At 38.3% G+C, this 19,051-nt stretch overlaps 1 protein-coding gene across 1 annotated transcript in view; it reads left to right on the top strand.

Annotated features, from left to right (window-relative positions):
- The first annotated feature begins 9,405 nt into the window (after positions 1–9,405).
- The window catches only part of LOC129954136 (4-hydroxybutyrate coenzyme A transferase), a 35,773-nt gene continuing 26,127 nt past the window's right edge, over positions 9,406–19,051 (top strand). The window contains exon 1 of the mRNA XM_056067838.1: positions 9,406–9,777. Coding sequence (XP_055923813.1) covers positions 9,612–9,777 — 166 coding nt within the window. The 5' untranslated portion in view covers positions 9,406–9,611. The remainder of the gene's footprint in view (positions 9,778–19,051) is intronic.

The raw sequence follows: 19,051 nt of genomic DNA, 5'->3' as shown, positions 1-19,051 counted from the left end.
AGGATTTACGGAGCCTAGCATTCCAAATCGCTGAAAAAAACAACATCCCCAATAAATTTTCATTATTACATAAGACCGCAGGAAAAGATTGTCTATACGGCTTTCTCAAACGCCATAAATATGAAATAAGCTTGCGACATCCCACAGGAACTTCAATTGACAGAGCCAAAGGCTTTGCATCAGAAAATGTGAATAAATTTTTCAATATTTTAGAGGGATTATATGAAAAATATAACTTTCCCGGATCCAGAATATGGAACGTTGATGAGACCGGATTAAGTATTGTTTAGTCAAAACAGCCGTATGTTTTCGTAAAAAAAGGAAAACGCCAAATAGGAGCTTTAACTTCAGCAGAACGTGGCGCTTTGGTCACAGTTGTCACTTGCATGAGCGCTGGGGGGAATTTCATACCACCCTACTTTATATTTCCGAGAAAAAGAAATAATCCACTGTTTATGAACAATGCGCCCGTAGATTCCAAGGCCAGTTTTCACAGCTCTGGCTGGATTCAAGCTTCCATATTTTCAGAATGTTTTCATCACTTTCTGGAATTTGCAAAGCCATCAGAAGAACACCCCGTACTTTTAATTTTAGATGGCCACTACAGCTACACAAGAAACGTCGAGGTTATCGAACTTGCTCGTCAGAATTTTGTAGTGATTGTGTCTCTACCTCCACATTGCACCCATAAGATGCAGCCTTTAGATAGGACCTTTATGGGACCTTTAAAAAAATGCTACAACGAAGAAATCAGGCAATTTATGAGAGAAAAATCACGAAAAAAAATTGTTAAGGTTCAAGTCATATTGCATATTTTCTCGGAGGCTGATTTCTTAGCAGGTGGGACTGATTCTGAGCAGTCACATGTGGTAGAACCTCAAGGCCTTGACAATCAGATAAATAATGAAGAACTCGTAAAAGCTCAAAGCCTTGACAATCAGATAAACTATGAATAACACGTTACTTCATTTGAAATTTCTCCTCCCCCAAAATTAAAGAGGATTCCTAAAACTAACAGAGGAAGAAAATGTGAATCACAGGTTTTGACATCTTCCCCTTATAAGTACCAGCTGCAGGAACAAATTGAGAAAGCTGAAAAATCCACCAAAACAAAAATAGTGAACAAAGCTACAAAGAAGCTTAAATTGGCTCAATCAGACAAACCATCTACATCAAAACGCCGCCGTTCTTCATCATCGGATGATGATAGCCATCATCATATACCGTTTGAGGATTCTGAAGATGAAATTGTCGAGTTTCCGTATTCAAAAGATACCCAATGCAATTTTTGTAACGTGTCTTGGGGTAATGACGAAAGCGGTGAAAAATGGCTTCCATGCCTTCAATGTGATTTGGTTTGGGCTCATCAAAAATACACACCAAATAGAAGCGCGATCTTCGTTTGTACATCGTGTGACAAAACTTTGTAAATTTTGTTCTAATTTACATTCAACATTTTACATCGTTGCAATACAAAATTTTATTCAATGGATTACAGTGTAATATCTTTATAAAAATTAATTTATTTATGAATTATTTTCTTATTTAATTTATAATTAATGAATTTATTTATGTTTTTTTACGTTGTTTTTATTACTTTTGTACCTCAATTATTTATATAACTTAATATCTTACGAAATGTATGTTCCTTTAAAATTATTCAAAGAATTTATTATTTATTTACTTAATATGAAGTCAATATCATAATTTAATTTATTGTTTTGTTTGTTTTTAATAAATTTCAATAAATATAACTTGGATATGTGTTCTTCATTGAATTCTTTCTTAAATTTTTTCATTTCGGGTAAAGTGGAGCACTACTCCGACACTTTTCAGAAGGGCCAATTTTACAACTTTTCCAAACTTTTGTAAATATTTTATAAAACAATTAAAAATCAAGTACACGAGTGGGTAAATTTGCTGGCCAACTCTCCAGACAAACATAAAAACTCGAAATCTGATCAGAAAACTTTTTGATTTCAAAGATGACCGAAAATATTAAGGGCACTCCACATCATCCGAACTTACTCTACCAAAAACTCGTTTGACCTTTGATAAAAAGGGATAGATTTATAGAGAAGCTTCATAGCGGTTATGTTAGAGCCATTCTGTCACATTGGGAAAAAAGATTAGGTCTCTAATCTTTGTCTCAGATAGCTCATCAAGTTCGTGAAAGCAAAGCATTTCATTCTAGTGTTTGCCAAAGCAGGACATTTGCAGAGGAAATGAATATCGTTTCACTTTCTCTTTGGTCACTACAACTACGGCAAACGGTGTTGTAAGAGATACCCAACTTCTCTGCATGACCCGGTACAAACCGCAAGAATCCTGGCTATGTCTTGCCTTGGCCTGCATAGAACATCGTTTATACGGGTTTTATTATAGGTGGGCTATCTCTTCATAGACATAATGCAGTTGGGTAAATTGCTCCACCTTCGGTTTGATTCAGTTTGGTATGTAGATAGAAATAATTGTACCCTTCATAGCACCAAGAAGAATGTTAATCATTTCGGCAAGTGAGCTATGAAGGGCCGATCCTTGCCTGGCTAGCTCGTCAGCCCGTTCATTTCCCACGATACCACTATGGCCCGCAACCCAGATCAGGGTGACTTACTTACTTACTTAAGGTGGCGCTACAGTCCAGGGCGGACCTGGGCCTCAACCAACAAGCGTCTCCAGCCAGCTCGGTCCCTAGCTAGCTGTCTCCAGTTTCGCACGCCAAGTTAGTTGAGGTCCTCTCCCACCTGGATGCGCCACCTGAGTCGCGGTCTTCCTCTACCGCTCCGTCCCTCTGGATTGGATTCGAAGACCTTCCGGGCTGGAGTGTTGATGTCCATCCGCTCTACATGACCTAGCCATCTAAGCCGTTGGACTTTAATTCTGCTAACTAGGTCAGTGTCGCTGTACAGCCCGTACAGTTCGTCGTTATATCTTCTCCTCCATTCTCCATCTATGCGTACGGGACCAAAAATCACCCGAAGAATTTTTCTCTCGAAGCATCCTAAGACGCACTAAACCCATCTTCTTCGCTTCCGTCGCAATGCTCAAAAACGCTCCACTGACATCACGCTTTGATCTTCCAATTATGTCAATATCATCTGCGTATCCGAGTAATTGGATGGACCTTTGGAAGTTTGTGCTTCTAGGTCTGACGGTTGAGTTTTGCACAATTCTTTCCAGAACGATGTTGAAAAAGTCGCATGACAGTGCATCGCCTTGTCTAAAACCTTTTTTGACATCAAATGCATCGGTAAGATCTTTTCCGACCTTGATAGAGCAGCGTGCATTCTCCATCGTCATTCTGCACAAACGGATAAGTTTGACAGGGATGCCAAAACTAGACATTGCTCGGTAGAGCTCTTCCCTATAGATGCTGTCATATGCGGCTTTGAAATCGATAAAGAGATGGTGGGTATCGATTTGAAGTTCCTGGGTTTTTTCCAAGATCTGCTGAAGTGTGAATATTTGGTCGGTAGTGGACTTTCCTGGTCTGAAGCCACACTGATTAGGACCAATCAGGTTGTTGACGAATGGCTTCAGACGTTCACATAATACGGCAGAGAGGATCTTATACGCAATGTTAAGGAGACTGATGACTCTGTAGTTGGCGCAATTTAGAGGATCTCCTTTCTTATGTATCGGGCACACTATGCTGAGATTCCACTCATCGGGCATGCTTTCTTCCGGCCATATTTTGCAGATGAGTTGGTGCATGCTCCGTACCAAGTCATCGCCTGCTGCTTTGAATAGTTTGGCAGCGATGCCGTCAGCTCCAGCAGCTTTGTTTGACTTAAGTTTAGATAAAGCTATCTTCACTTCGTCAAGGTCGGGTAGGCGGAATTGTTGATCTGCGTCGCCTAGGTTGAGTGGTTCTATCTCCCTTACAGCGGAATTCGGTTTATCATCGCCGTTATATAATTTGGAGAAGTGGTCTTTCCATATTCTCAACATAGACAACGGTTCTACTACGATGTTCCCCTGGTCGTCTTTACAGGCTTCGGTTCGTGGGTGGTCCTTCTGTACAGTGCCACTTTTTATGCCTCTTGTTTCGCTAAGTGCGCTTCCTTTCGTCATCAAACCAGGGGTTTCGCTGTTGTGCCGTGTGAAACCTAGCACTTCAGAGGCAACATCCCTGACTGTACACAGGGCGGATCTAACTTTGCCAAACTTTAACCGATTCCTAATTTTGTTATTTTGTCTAAACAAGAATGGTCTATAGTTGTAGGTGTCACATAGTTGTAGCACCATATCCTTTCGTTTAAAAATTCCAATTCGCATAGTTGCAACTGTATGCCCTTGAAACTTAACGAATTCCATATTTAAGGCCTTGAATCATTTATTGAACATTCGTGTAGACCTAATTGTTCAACTGTTCCCAAAAAAAAATCAATTGCGATCATCACTTTGAAAAAAATTATGTCCAGAAAACTTTTCTTGCGCAATTGCGAACTTTGACTGCTAAATTTTCATTATTTATGTACCTAATGATTTTTTAATTTGAAAATTGCATCGTTCCAGTATTTAACTACATATATTACTCTTCCCATACTCTTAATCTTACCATATTTACAAATCTGAAAATAGTTTTAAGGCAAACCAATTTGGCTGAATAGTTTCATTAAACCAAACAAACCTTATTTGATGCAACTCGCCCATTTCGATGTCATTTTTTTGTAGACCATTGAAATTTGAAAACACATGAATATTTTTTTAAGTTTATTTATAAAGTTGCTAACGATGCACTTTTCCACTCCAAAGACAACTAAAGTGGTTATGAATAAAGTAAAAAAAAAATTAAGTCGCCGAACAGTCCATGAAGAATCAGGGCCTAGTGACTTACAACTCTCAACGATTCCTGTGTGCCAGTAATGTGGTCAGAGATGGAAGGGACCTACAGTCTATATAACGAATCCAAACGGCTAATTTGAGAAAGCACTATTCATGACAAGAATTACTCTTGGAGGATTTGTCGATTTCTCGCACCTCGTACCCGTGAAAAAAGTTAGGTGGCACAGGCAGGGATTGAACCCAAGACCCCTTGCATGACATTTCAGCGCACTAACCATCACGCTACGGGTACTACAGGGGTTATGAATACCCTTTAAATTAATAAACACAGTGCAAGCAATTAGGAAGGGAGGAAAGGATAATAATGGCTGAATCACAAACACGCTTCGGCTTCGTCTGCGTTACGGTGGCCTTGTTTCGATGTTGCTTTGAATGACATTTCTATTATTTCATCCCTCCAAAGAGCAAATATTTTGTTTGTTGAAATTTTTTTACAGCTGTTGAGCTGTGAGACAAAGCAAATGTTCAGATAATTGAACTAGAGCTCCCGTTTGGAGTCACATTACGTTCTTTTCCTTACGATTGTCAAACGAAACGTGAGGTCGAAGCTCCATTGTGATAGCATGCATTTAATTCCTATGGCTGAACTCGTAAACGTCAGGTGAAGCCGAAGCTGAAGCGTGTTTCTGTTTCAGCCATAAAAGAGATGCCGATGTACATTAGTTTTGAATCTATGCACATTATAACTAGTGGGAAATATTGAGTCTGGTGCAGCTAAAGAAAAAATCCCTGTACTTACCAGTACTCCAAAATTGTTCTCAAGGGTAAACTGATGGGCATTCCGGCTATTACGGTTGAATTGTTTAATGCGAGAAATGCAACTCACTATTTCACTAGAGTACTGTTTATAAAAATAACGATAAAGCAATCGTAGGGTTGAGTGGTTTGCCAGAGAAGCAAATTTCGCAGTAAGTGAACGATCTTCTATCATTTTTAGCATTTTTTTTCAATTCTATCAAAAACAATCAAGCACTTTATTGGGGCACCAGGCCAAATGTCAGAATTATTCTAGAGTTTTAGATGAATGAAAGCTCTGCAGATTATATCCATATTAGAACGAGTGAAAAAAAGTCTTCCATATCGTCGGTGGATACCTAAACATAGATTTGGTTACAGCTATTTGCCTGAAGCATCCCCTTCCTATACTTTTTCATATTTATTAAGAAACTTTCAGCAAACGATTCCACTTCATCTAATACTGAACACAAGAGTATATAATTTTGAATTTGTATTTTTATATGAGACATTCTTGACGGAAAATTATTTTAAAAATGTTGAGAATAAGCTAATAGATTATAATTTTAAGTGGATTCCTGCAGTAAGAACTCATACGAGGGATAGAGCGTTTTAATGATCGGAGATTTCAATGCAAGGGTTGGACAAGAACCAAGTGTGATGAACGCAATCAATGGAATAAATAGGCGATCAAAGGATGCAGTATGCAATGCAAGGAGAAAAAAACTCTTAGAGCTCTGCGATTCTTTTGCCCTTCGAATTCAAAATGGAACTAGTTTGAGCGACGGTGTCGGCAATTTCACATTTGCCAGCGGGCAAGGAACTTCGGTGATAGACTATAGCATCTTAGGTGAGGAATGGGAGCCCTATATTACGGACCTTGAAATCGAAGGAGTACCATACTCGGACCACTTTCCAATAGTTGTAACCTTTTATAATAAAATAAATACTTCTGAAGAAACTACGAGCATGAAGCTGCTTCCAAAACTAAGATGGAGAGAGTCAAGAGCACCTACGTATAGACGTTTACTTGATTTGAAGCTTCAAACTCAAGAGGATGTGGACTTTGATCATTTAGAAGAAATAATCAAGACCTCATACCCACAAAAGCAAGTTAAAAATAAAGTAGGCAGTAAAGAACCGTGGTTCGACGAACAATGTCAGCTTGCGCGCATGGATACATTTCGTTGGCTTAATATGTTCAGAAATTTAAATGAAAGTCGTTGTAGAGATAAATATACCGAGGCGAATAAAAAATACAAGGAGCTGTGCAGAACAAAAAAAAGAGAAGCTACAGTGAATTAGAAGCGTGGAGGTTGGCGAATTGTAAAGATGCATCGGAATTCTGGAAGCTTGCATGGAAACTTAATGGCAAACAATTTACTATAAATACGAATCTCTGTAAGAATGCACTGAGGGAACATTTCAACGTTTTGCTGAATCCAACACCAAGTACCTTAAATTGGCAATATGCAGTTCCTGGATTTGAAAACGAAATTTTAGATACTGAAATCACTTCGCATGAAATTGACTTAATTTTGGGAAGCCTTAAAGATGGAAAGGCCCCAGGAGCAAACGGGATACCTGTGGAATTTTATAAATATGGGACTAACAATTTGAAGGATTGCTTGTCAAGACTTTTTAATAAAGTGTTTAATGGTAATTTAACGCCAAAGGAGTTGCGAGATTCGATCGTATTCCCCATACATAAAAAGGGCTGCTTAACGAATCCTGCAAACTATAGAGGAATCTCGTTCCAAAACTTCACTTATAAAATATTTACAGCAGTGCTACAAAAACGCCTTACAACTTGGATAAATTCGCAGAATTTGTTAAAAGAGTTTCAAGCTGGATTTAGAGCAGGGTATTCGACAGTTGACAACGTTTTCATTCTGAGAAGTATAGCGGAAAACTTTTTGTTGCAAAATAAAAAATTGTATGTATTCTTTATCGACTTCAAGGCAGCCTTTGATACCATAGACCGAAGAGCTTTATTATACAAATTGTATGGAGTGGGCTTGTCACGAAAATTTGGGCGAGTTCTGGAAGCTTTGTATAAGGAAACACATGCAGCAGTGTGGAATGGAGCAGAACTTTCAGACTGGTTTGAAACTGGATCCGGTGTCAGGCGGGGATGCGCATTAAGTCCAACATTATTTGCTCTCTTCATAGATGATCTGATTGACTATCTGCCCGGCGGAGTGGTCTTCGCGGGAGAGAGTATAAAGGCGCTTCTCTTTGACGTAGTAATGTTTGCAAATTCCCCCGAAACTCTGCAACTCATGATCAATATAGTACATAATTATTGCCGATTATGGAACCTCATAGTCAATATCGAAAAATCGAAAGTAATGATTTTTAGAAAAAGTGGTGGAAGAACCGCATCAAACGAAAAGTGGAAATTCAATGGGGAAAATATTGAGATTTTCAACGATTATAAGTATCTAGGTGTCTACTTCTCGAAGAACTTGAGTATGGAGAAGCATTTTAAGGAAAAGCTCCAGAAAGCAAAAGCGGCTATCAATATCTCATGGAAGAAATGATTTATGAACAAAAACATCGCGCATAGCAGCAAATACAAGGTATTTGAAGCAGTTGCGGAGACCATTCTGCTATATGGATCTCAGGTTTGGGGAAGTAAGAAGTTTGACACAGTTGAACAACTTTTGAGGTTTTATGTGAAAAGGATATTCCATCTACCAGCAACCACGCCTAATTATGTTATTATGATTGAGACGGGGCTATCACCGCTGTTCATAAAAACGCTTAAGCTCCAAACGGATTATTTACTTAAGGTTATGATGATGCCGGAGACTCGACTTATTAGGAAAATCGTAGTAAAAGCTATGGAAGGTAGAAAAAGTTGGTATGCAGACTGGATGGGATTGGCACAGCGTTGTAATTTAAGCTTAAATATCAACATTGAAGATGTGGCAAGTACTAAAGGAAATTTGTACGAGATAATAGAAAAAACAGATGAGCAATATAGAGAAGATTACGTAACGGAAGCATCTGGGTCGTTGTACAGATCAATCTATAGTAGACTTAACCACAACTTGGTAAATACAAATTAGTTTCACGACTCTAATAGTGTACAAAAAATTTCTACGATGGTCAGGCTTCGAAGTGAATTGCTGAACCTTAATTATATTCCCCACAGAGCAGATTTGCCATTGGAATGCAGTATATGTAACCTGGCCGAACGTGAAGATGTTATCCACTTCATTGGAAGATGCCCAACTTTAAGGGAAACGAGGAGAAGTGTCTTTGGGCACGATTTCTTATCGGAGGAAGAGGTTATTATGCAACTAAATCAGATAAATGTTCCGCTACTTTATGAGTACTGCAAAATCGCACTAAAATATAGATTAAGAATACAAAATGAAAGCTTTTAAATGAAGAAAAAATATATATAATTATGTATATGCAAATGTTCCACCTTATTCACTATTGTTGTAACAATCATTCTTGTATATAAATAAGAACCTGAAAAAAACACGACTTAGTATAATTCGAGGAAAACTTGTATTACAAACTAGTAATTATACTTTATTGCCAATCTGGCAGACGGCATTTTGCCATGCTATATAATCCATTTTTGTTAAAATTTAATGTTAAAATTTAATTATGAATAAAAATACTACTACTACTACTACAAGAGTATATAACACATCGAGTGGAATGCGTTCATTTTAACAAACCTGAAACGTATTCTTTGAATGTGACAGCAAGCTGTCATTTTGAATTTGACATTTATAATCTTAAAAAAAACAACAACTGACAACAACAACAAGAATAAATCGACATTCGAGCTTTTCTTCTTTCAGTTTTTCAAGTCGGTTGGTTGGTGTTGTCTCGTCCCGTCGGAACATTTTCATTATACAAATTTGTTTCGATTGCAAGGGAACAAAAGTGATCATCTACTGCAATCTTCAATCAACTATTTTCCCCTTAATCTTCAAAGCCTAGACCTCTAGATTTTCTCTAGCCCTTGACAATAATTCTTTATCATAACAAACTATATTAAAATGGCGTCTATGCTTTGCAATAATTTAGTTCGCTTTAATCGTCATGGAGTTACGGCCGTTCAAAAAATTAATAATTTCTTCACCTACTCCAATGAGTTATCTCATCCCCTGGACAGGAAGCCACCAATTGTGTCTGCCAAAGAAGCAGTTGCATGCGTAAAACCAGGTACATAATATACACTAAATTAATTCCATATATTTTCAAATATAGTTTATTGTTTTGTCTTTACTTTCTGCATTTAATGAATGTACTCATTTAGACTTGATTTGGAAATTGAAAGAATCATAAATCGCAGGGAATAGTTATTGGAATGGTTATGTAATTTCTTAAATTGTTATTGTTTTTCATCCACATAGAAGCCGCCACGTACAAGCAACCAAATCAATGTTCAAAGTTTATTTTCTTTAAATTGAATTTTAGGTTTTTGTTGGGTTGATTTTTCTTGTTTTAAATGAGAATTCTTTAGATCATTTGCATTTTGTATGATTTGTATTCTCTGCAGTTGCCAGTTCCAATTTACATTGAATTATTGTCATCGGAAACAAGTTGTTGGCAGTGGACTATTTTTAGATGCACCACTTTGTGGAGAGTTTTAATTTTTGTTTGTAAAGATTTAATTTGTATGCCTCTTATCAACTGAAAGTCATGATGAGAAATTAATATATGTAAATAGTAAATACCCAACCCACCTACCAGGTCGTGTTTGTTTTTTTGTTTTAATTAAGATAAGCACCTACTTATAGTTTTCTTACATATATCTATGGAATATATCTTATCGCAGTGGTGTCTTTTTTGACAATTAGTTTTTATGTAATTTTGTATAATCTTTTCCTTTAATTTTGTATTCATTTTTTTATTTTTTCAAAAGTTCAAAACGATGGTTATAATTTTTATCAATACAAAATTAATTGAAATTTTAATCTTTTGAAATATTTGTATTAACCAAAAGATATATAATAACGACAAGTCATTGCAAACATACATAGATATTTACACACGCTGCGCTGTAGCAAATCGGAATAGGGAGGAATCAGAGTGGGAAAAGATTTATGAATTTTCAATCAGAAATAAAAAGTATTTTTGTTAAGAAAATTTCGTTGTTACGTAAAAAATCTATAAATTCTTTCTATTGTCCTCACTGCAATTATAGTAAATTTTTGTTTATACAGTGTTGGCCAAAACTTAAGCAACAGTTTGCTCCAAAGAACGTCTTACGCTGTGGTACGTTGTATTGATCATGAAATCATAATTTTTTCTTGTTTCCTATAGCCACTCTTGTTGTTAATTATTTTACTAAATCTGAAAGCAGTTAGCAACAATGAAAGAAAAAAATAGCAAAGAATCATGGTTCGATTCGAGCTGCAAAGAGGTTATCAAGGAGAAAGAGGTGAGCTTCCGGTGTTTAAAAGCCAACCCAACTGAGGAAAACCGTAAAAGGTTTAAGCAAGCCAGGAAGGCCTGCAACGCCTATATTCGAAGGACCAAATTTTTACATGACCAAAAATTACGGCGAAAAATACTGCAATGTTCCAAAGGCAGTAAGAATTTTTGGTCATTTGTAAAAAACATGAGGAATTCTTCCTCTTCCTCGGTTCCTACGCTTGTTGTCAATGACACTCCTTTAGTTAGCTCTATTGATAAAGCCAACTTATTTGCAAGGCAGTTCGCCGTAAATTCCACCTTACCAGATAGTCATGACTCCCCCAGTTCTTGAACGCGTTAATGATTCTATGGGACCAATCTTTTTTCGTACTCGAACTGTGGCGAGAGTTCTTAAAGATCTCAACATTCATAAATCCGCTGGCCCAGATGGTATCACCGCTATTATTCTGAAGAGGTGTTCTTCACGCTAGCAAAACAACTGCGTAAGTTTTTCCATCTATCCTATTCTTCTGGGATCGTTCCGAGTAGTTGGAAAACTGCATTTGTTCAGCCAATTCCAAAAATAGGGGAATCTTCTTCCACAAATTACCGACCGATAGCACTAACGGTCCTTCTTTCTAAGGTCATGGAAATACTATTCTAGACTATTTCAGATCTATCCCAGATCGCTTAGACTATACCACCCCAAAAATGGTATTTGGTAAAAGATTCCATATGTCCATCCCTTCAAGATCCTCCTGGGAAGAAGAGGGACCCCTGGAAGACGATGTGGTACACTTCTATACTGTTGTTCTTTTCAGAACAACTGAATCTCAGTCTATCCTATAGACTTCTCAATAAATGGAGCGTATTCCAGTCAGAAGTAATGGCGATTAAAGAAGCACTATCCTGGCTCAAAGAAAACGTTATATCTTGTAAGGATATACGAATCTTCTCAGTCAGCCAAGCCGCTCTTAAATCTCTCGCGTCTGTCTCCACAAACTCTCAAACAGTCCACGATTGCCAATCATCTCTGAATGAGATGACGGAACAGTTTAACATTCACCTCATTTGGGTGCCGGGCCACAGAGACATTCCGGGAAATTGCAAAGCCGATGAGCTCGCCAAAAACGGAACACTTCTGCCTAATGTTAGACAAAAACATAACATAGGAACACCACTTGCTACATGCAAATATCTTCTCAAGCAATATGCTCTAGAAACAACAAATGCTAGATGGTCACAAAGTACCACCTGCCTAGCAACCAAGCAAATATGGCCAAGTATTGACTTAAAACGGTCAAAAAGCTTGATATCACTGAGCAGACAAAGTATAAGCTCTACAATTGGAGTAATAACGAGACACTGCCTCATAGGAAGACATGCTCTGAGGCTAGGGGTCTACACAAATGACTTCTGTAGAAGCTGCATGGACGAGGAGGAAGAGGAAACAGTCCAACACCTTCTATGTACGTGTCCAGCGCTCTCCATTAGAAGGAATTACTTTCTCGGTAATCCCTTCTTCGATAACACCAGTGAACTGGCAACGATTGACACAAAACGTCTCTCTAACTTTATTAAAAGTACAAAATGGTTTGTTTAAATTCATTACTCTCCTATGAGTAACCTCATTAGTGGTATCACAATGGACCCTTGAGGTCTACTTGCGTCAATGACATCTGGACAGCCACTCCAACCTAACCTAACCTAAGGTCATGGAAACGCTGATTAATTATCAGCTTAAGAAATATCTTGAGGAACGGAATGACCGGCAATACGGCTTCCGCAGCAATAGGTCCACTGGTGATCTCATGGTTCATCTCACCGAACAATGGAACAGATCTTGACATCGTTTTGGAGAAAGTAAGATTATTGCAATTGATATTTCAAAGGCATTTGATAAAGTCTGGCATCTTGCTCTCTTATCGAAAATGCGTGCTTTCGGTATCGACGAATCTCTTCTTCGTTGGATTAGAAATTTTCTTTCGAACCGTTCAATACAAGTTGTTTTGGACGGATTCAAGTCTGAAACTCATAAAATAAACGCTGGTGTGCCCCAGGGCTCCGTTTTGTCTCCGACCCTCTTCCTCATTTTTATAAATGATCTCCTGTCTGCTACTTCTAATCCAATACATTGTTTCGCTGACGATAGCACTTTTAGTTTTTCAAATTCGTTTCCAGACTCACAACCCTCCTCTTCGGATGTGGAACTGCAACGGCAAAATATGATTAGCTTATTAAATTCCGACCTACACAGCATTGTACAATGGGGAATAAAAAATCGTGTGGAATTTAATGCTTCGAAAACGCAATGCTGTCTTGCATCGTTAAAGCGAGATAAACCGTCTTTGCCACTATCTATGAGTGGCACTTGCATCAACGAAACGGAAAACCTTGACATCCTCGGAATGTGCATCAGCAACCACCTTTTGTGGAGCGATCACATACGCGATGTTGCCAAAAATGCCGCCAGATGTCTAGGTTTTTTGAGACGTTGCAAGAAATTTTTCTCTCCGTCTGATCTAGCTACAAACTACAAAACCTATATACGTCCGAAACTTGAATATAACTCTCATCTCTGGGCTGGTGCTCCCGTAATTTATTTAAGCCTCTTGGACAGTATTCAAAAAAGACCTTTTAAAATGATTGGTGCATTTAAAATCTTCAACTCGTTTACATCACTCGAACATCGACGCAAGGTTTCTTGCCTCACCCTTTTTTACCGTTATTTTAACGGACTGTGCTCTAGTGAAATAGCCAGTTGCATTCCTCCCCTTAAACAATTTAACCGCAATACCCGCGCTTCTAGGAATGCCCATCAGTTTACCCTTGAGCCCAACTTTGGCCGTACTATGAAGTACAGAGATTCTTTTTTTAGCCATACTACGCGAATGTGGAACGCCTTGCCACGCTCCATCTTTCCCTGTCATTGCAATGTTCAGAAATTTAAAACCAATGTACACCGACACCTCCTATCCAACCCTTCCCTCTTTTCCTAATGCTCACACTGTGTCTTTGGCATATTAAAGGTATAAACAAAACAAAAATTATCTCCAATTATCTCTCGTTTTACCGTTGGCCAAAACTAAAGCAACGTTTTTGCTGCTCTTTTTTGAACTCGTCACATGACATCAGTAGATACAAAATATTGTTAGGTACTTTTAATCAATCTGGATATTAGAAACTTAACAAAATCTAAAATAAAAAAATAGTCATTCACTGTATGCAATTTGTGGAGTAATAACCTGTGAAGTGATTGGTCTCTTTTTTCAATGGCGCGAAATAAATATCCAACAACGTTTAAATTAAAATTAATTAACGATTATAGAAAAAAAGTTTAATATTAATAAATCAATGATATCTCGCTTAATAAAATCATTTAACAAGAATAACACCGTGAAAACTATCCACAGAGGTGGTAGGTGGTAGGCCAAGGGCAACGACGCTCAGAGAGAATAAACCGCTTATCCGGGCAATAAAAAAAACCCTTCTTATCCTCCAGAGAACTTAAAACAGATCTATCATTGGAACTGAGTGAAAGAACGATTCGCCGGAGAGCGGTGGATGCTAGTTTGAAATCGTTCAAAATAGTGAACAAAATAAGAAGGCAACATTGAAATTTGCCAAAAAGCATTTAAACTGGACAGTTTCCAAATGGAACACAGTGTTATTTTCTGACGAATCCAAATTTAATTTTTAGTGTTCAGCACAGGCCTTCCAATATCTGTAACTATGTAATCCAGTCTCTTCAAGTTTGGCCGAGCTGTCAAAAAATTGGTTTCCAATAAAGGTCAAGAAAAACCTCCCTAACTATCAACTGTCAAGTCTATTTTTGTCAAAATGACCGTTGATTGTTTTTTCTACCAAATTTAAGTTCAAGGAATGGAGTTGATTGTAAATGAAATCCCTTATGTTGTCTGAAACTGTCCAGTTAAGCGATCCATTTTCGTAAATGTCACACTTTCGACTGAAAAAAAATTGTTTTAACAATTTAATTTTACAGATGTCAAATTCCAGCCCTATACTTTTGAAACCGGTCTGTTGACTTAGTTTTTCACTAATTTTACTTTTTTCTTTCAACGACCTCACTCTTCCTCGCTTCTCTAAAAAGTGCTATATTCATGTCAAACTTCCCTCATCCAAGAGGCCACTACAAATATGCCATCCTACTCTGAGCTTTTGTTATGATCTGGTTTTCTCTTTCGGTCTAACTGCGACACCCGTCTTTTTCGGTGGGGTGCATGCTGATTTCAAAAACCAGCCAATCCTTTGTGGTCTCTTTCACCTTGATGATTTGAACACCAACCTTGTCTGAATGGACGAGTTCAGTTCTTATCCATCGATTCCGATTGGTTCAAAAAAAAAGTAAACGAAAAATTATTGAGAGCTCGCGAATAAAATCCACAGCCCAAACCAGTCCAGTTTTTTTTTTTTTTTATAATAAGCGCACATTTAAGGGGATATATTAACCTTATTATGTAGACACAGTGTGAGCACTAGGAAAGGGAGAGAGGGTTTGAAAGGAGATGTCGGTGCACATTGGTTTTGAATTCCTGAACATTGCAATAGCTGGGAAAGACAGAGTGTGGCAAGGAATTCCACATTCGCATAGTACGGCTAAAGAACGAATCTCTGTACTTGACAGTACGACCGAAGATGGGCTCGAGGGTATATTGATGACCATTCCTAGAAGCGCGAGCATTACGGTTGAACTGTTTAAGGGGAGGAATGCAGCTGGCTATTTCTCTAGAGCAGAAACCATTAAAATAACGGTAAAACAGGGTGTGACAAGAAACATTTCGACGATGTTCAAGTGACGTAAATGATCTTATGATGTTAATATCACCAATCAATCTAAATGCTCTACGTTCAATACTATCCAAGAGGCTTAAGTAAGTTGCAGGAGCACCAGCCCAGATATGGGAGTTATACTCAAGCTTTGAACGTATATAAGTCTTGTAAATAACAGCCAGATCAGAGGGGGAGAAAAACTTCTTGCATCGCCTTAGAAAACCCAAACATCTTGCGGCATTTTTGGCGACATCGCGTATGTGATCGTTCCACAAAAGGTGGTTGGTGATACACATACCGAGAATATCGAGATGTTCAGTTTCCTCGATGCAAGTGCCATTTATGGATAATGGCAGGGGGGTATATTTCGCTTTAACGATACAAGACAGCATTGCGTTTTCGAAGCATTAAATTCCACACGATTTTTTATTCCCCATTGTACAATGCTGTGTAGGTCGGAATTTAATGAGCTTATCATATTTTGCCGTTGCAGTTCCACATCCGAAGAGGAGGGTTGTGAGTCTGGAAACGAATTTGAAAAGCTAAGAGTGCTATCGTCAGCGAAACAATGTATTGGATTAGAAGTAGCAGACAGGAGATCATTTATAAAAATGAGGAAGAGGGTCGGAGACAAAACGGAGCCCTGGGCACACCAGCGTTTATCTTATGAGTTTCAGACTTGAATCCGTCCAAAACAACTTGTATTGAACGGTTCGAAAGAAAATTTCTAATCCAACGAAGAAGAGATTCGTCGATACCGAAAGCACGCATTTTCGATAAGAGAGCAAGATGCCAGACTTTATCAAATGCCTTTGAAATATCAATTGCAATAATCTTACTTTCTCCAAAACGATGTCAAGATCTGTTCCATTGTTCGGTGAGATGAACCATGAGATCACCAGTGGACCTATTGCTGCGGAAGCCGTATTGCCGGTCATTCCGTTCCTCAAGATATTTCTTAAGCTGATAATTAATCAGCGTTTCCATGACCTTAGGTTAGGTTAGGTTGGAGTGGCTGTCCAGATGTCATTGACGCAAGTAGACCTCAAGGGTCCATTGTGATACCACTAATGAGGTTACTCATAGGAGAGTAATGAATTTAAACAAACCATTTTGTACTTTTAATAAAGTTAGAGAGACGTTTTGTGTCAATCGTTGCCAGTTCACTGGTGTTATCGAAGAAGGGATTACCGAGAAAGTAATTCCTTCTAATGGAGAGCGCTGGACACGTACATAGAAGGTGTTGGACTGTTTCCTCTTCCTCCTCGTCCATGCAGCTTCTACAGAAGTCATTTGTGTAGACCCCTAGCCTCAGAGCATGTCTTCCTATGAGGCAGTGTCTCGTTATTACTCCAATTGTAGAGCTTATACTTTGTCTGCTCAGTGATATCAAGCTTTTTGACCGTTTTAAGTCAATACTTGGCCATATTTGCTTGGTTGCTAGGCAGGTGGTACTTTGTGACCATCTAGCATTTGTTGTTTCTAGAGCATATTGCTTGAGAAGATATTTGCATGTAGCAAGTGGTGTTCCTATGTTATGTTTTTGTCTAACATTAGGCAGAAGTGTTCCGTTTTTGGCGAGCTCATCGGCTTTGCAATTTCCCGGAATGTCTCTGTGGCCCGGCACCCAAATGAGGTGAATGTTAAACTGTTCCGTCATCTCATTCAGAGATGATTGGCAATCATGGACTGTTTGAGAGTTTGTGGAGACAGACGCGAGAGATTTAAGAGCGGCTTGGCTGACTGAGAAGATTCGTATATCCTTACAAGATATAACGTTTTCTTTGAGCCAGGATAGTGCTTCTTTAATCGCCATTACTTCTGACTGGAATACGCTCCATTTATTGGGAAGTCTATAGGGTAGACTGAGATTCAGTTGTTCTGAAAAGAACAACAGTATAGAAGTGTACCACATCGTCTGCCAGGGGTCCCTCTTCTTCCCAGGAGGATCTTGAAGGGATGGACACATGGAATCTTTTACCAAATACCATTTTTGGGGTGGTATAGTCTAAGCGATCTGGGATAGATCTGAAATAGTCTAGAATAGTATTTCCATGACCTTAGAAAGAAGGACCGTTAGTGCTATCGGTCGGTAATTTGTGGGAGAAGAAGATTCGCCTTTTTTTGGAATTGGCTGAACAAATGCAGTTTTCCAACTACTCGGAACGAGCCCAGAAGAATAGGATAGATGAAAAAACTTACGCAGTGGTTTTTCTAGCGTGGAAGGACACCTCTTCAGAATAATAGCGGGGATACCATCTGGGCCAGCGGATTTATGAATGTTGAGATCTTTAAGAACTCTCGCCACAGTTCGAGTACGAAAAAAGATTGGTCCCATAGAATCATTTACGCGTTCAAGAACTGGGGGAGTCATGACACTATCTGGTAAGGTGGAATTTTCGGCGAACTGCCTTGCAAATAAGTCGGCTTTATCAATAGAGCTAACTAAAGGAGTGTCATTGACAACAAGCGTAGGAACCGAGGAAGAGGAAGAATTCCTCATGTTTTTTACAAATGACCAAAAATTCTTACTGCCTTTGGGACATTGCAGTATTTTTTGCCGTAATTGTTGGTCATGTAAGAATTTGGTCCGTCGAATATGGGCGTTACAGGCCTTCCTGGCTTGCTTGAACTTATTCCGGTTTTCCTCAGTTGGATTGGCTTCAAAACAACGGAAACTTACGTTTTTAACCCTAATAACCTCTTTACAGCTCGCATCGAACCATGCGTTTTCCTTATGCTTTTAACCCTATTCGGGATAAAAGTTCTCATTCCCAGGAGAATCAAACTTGTGATCATATCAGAGCTAGTGTCAACGTCACTATCGAGGAAGCATAGTGACCAGTTAAAGATCCTAAAGTAATTATATATATAGTTTAATAACTTGAGGACACCCTTCTTGTAATTATGAACCTTGGTCCAATAGTTCGCAATTTAGTGACTCTAAACAAAAAATACTGCATTTTACAAGATGGGAATCTCAGGCTGACAATTCGGTTTGCCTACAAGCTACTGAGGACTAAATGTGAGAAAGTGTTGGTGAAAAACCAAACATATTCTCACATTTAGTCTTCAGGCCCATCAAAATGCTTCATTTTAGTCCTCTAAATGCTTTATTTTGAATTTCATGGCCTTCGTTCAAAAACGAAACAATTCTAACCAACAGAATCTGAAGTGCTGACATGGTCTTAAATTGGAAGATTTGTATAGCTTTTTATTTTCAATCCAAATAAATGTTGTAAATGTATTTGAATTTAAATAAAATTGACAAAGCAAATATTATATT

This window comes from Eupeodes corollae, chromosome 1, assembly GCF_945859685.1.
Source record: "Eupeodes corollae chromosome 1, idEupCoro1.1, whole genome shotgun sequence".
Lineage (NCBI taxonomy): Eukaryota > Metazoa > Arthropoda > Insecta > Diptera > Syrphidae > Eupeodes > Eupeodes corollae.
This window is presented reverse-complemented; position numbering and strand designations above follow the sequence as displayed.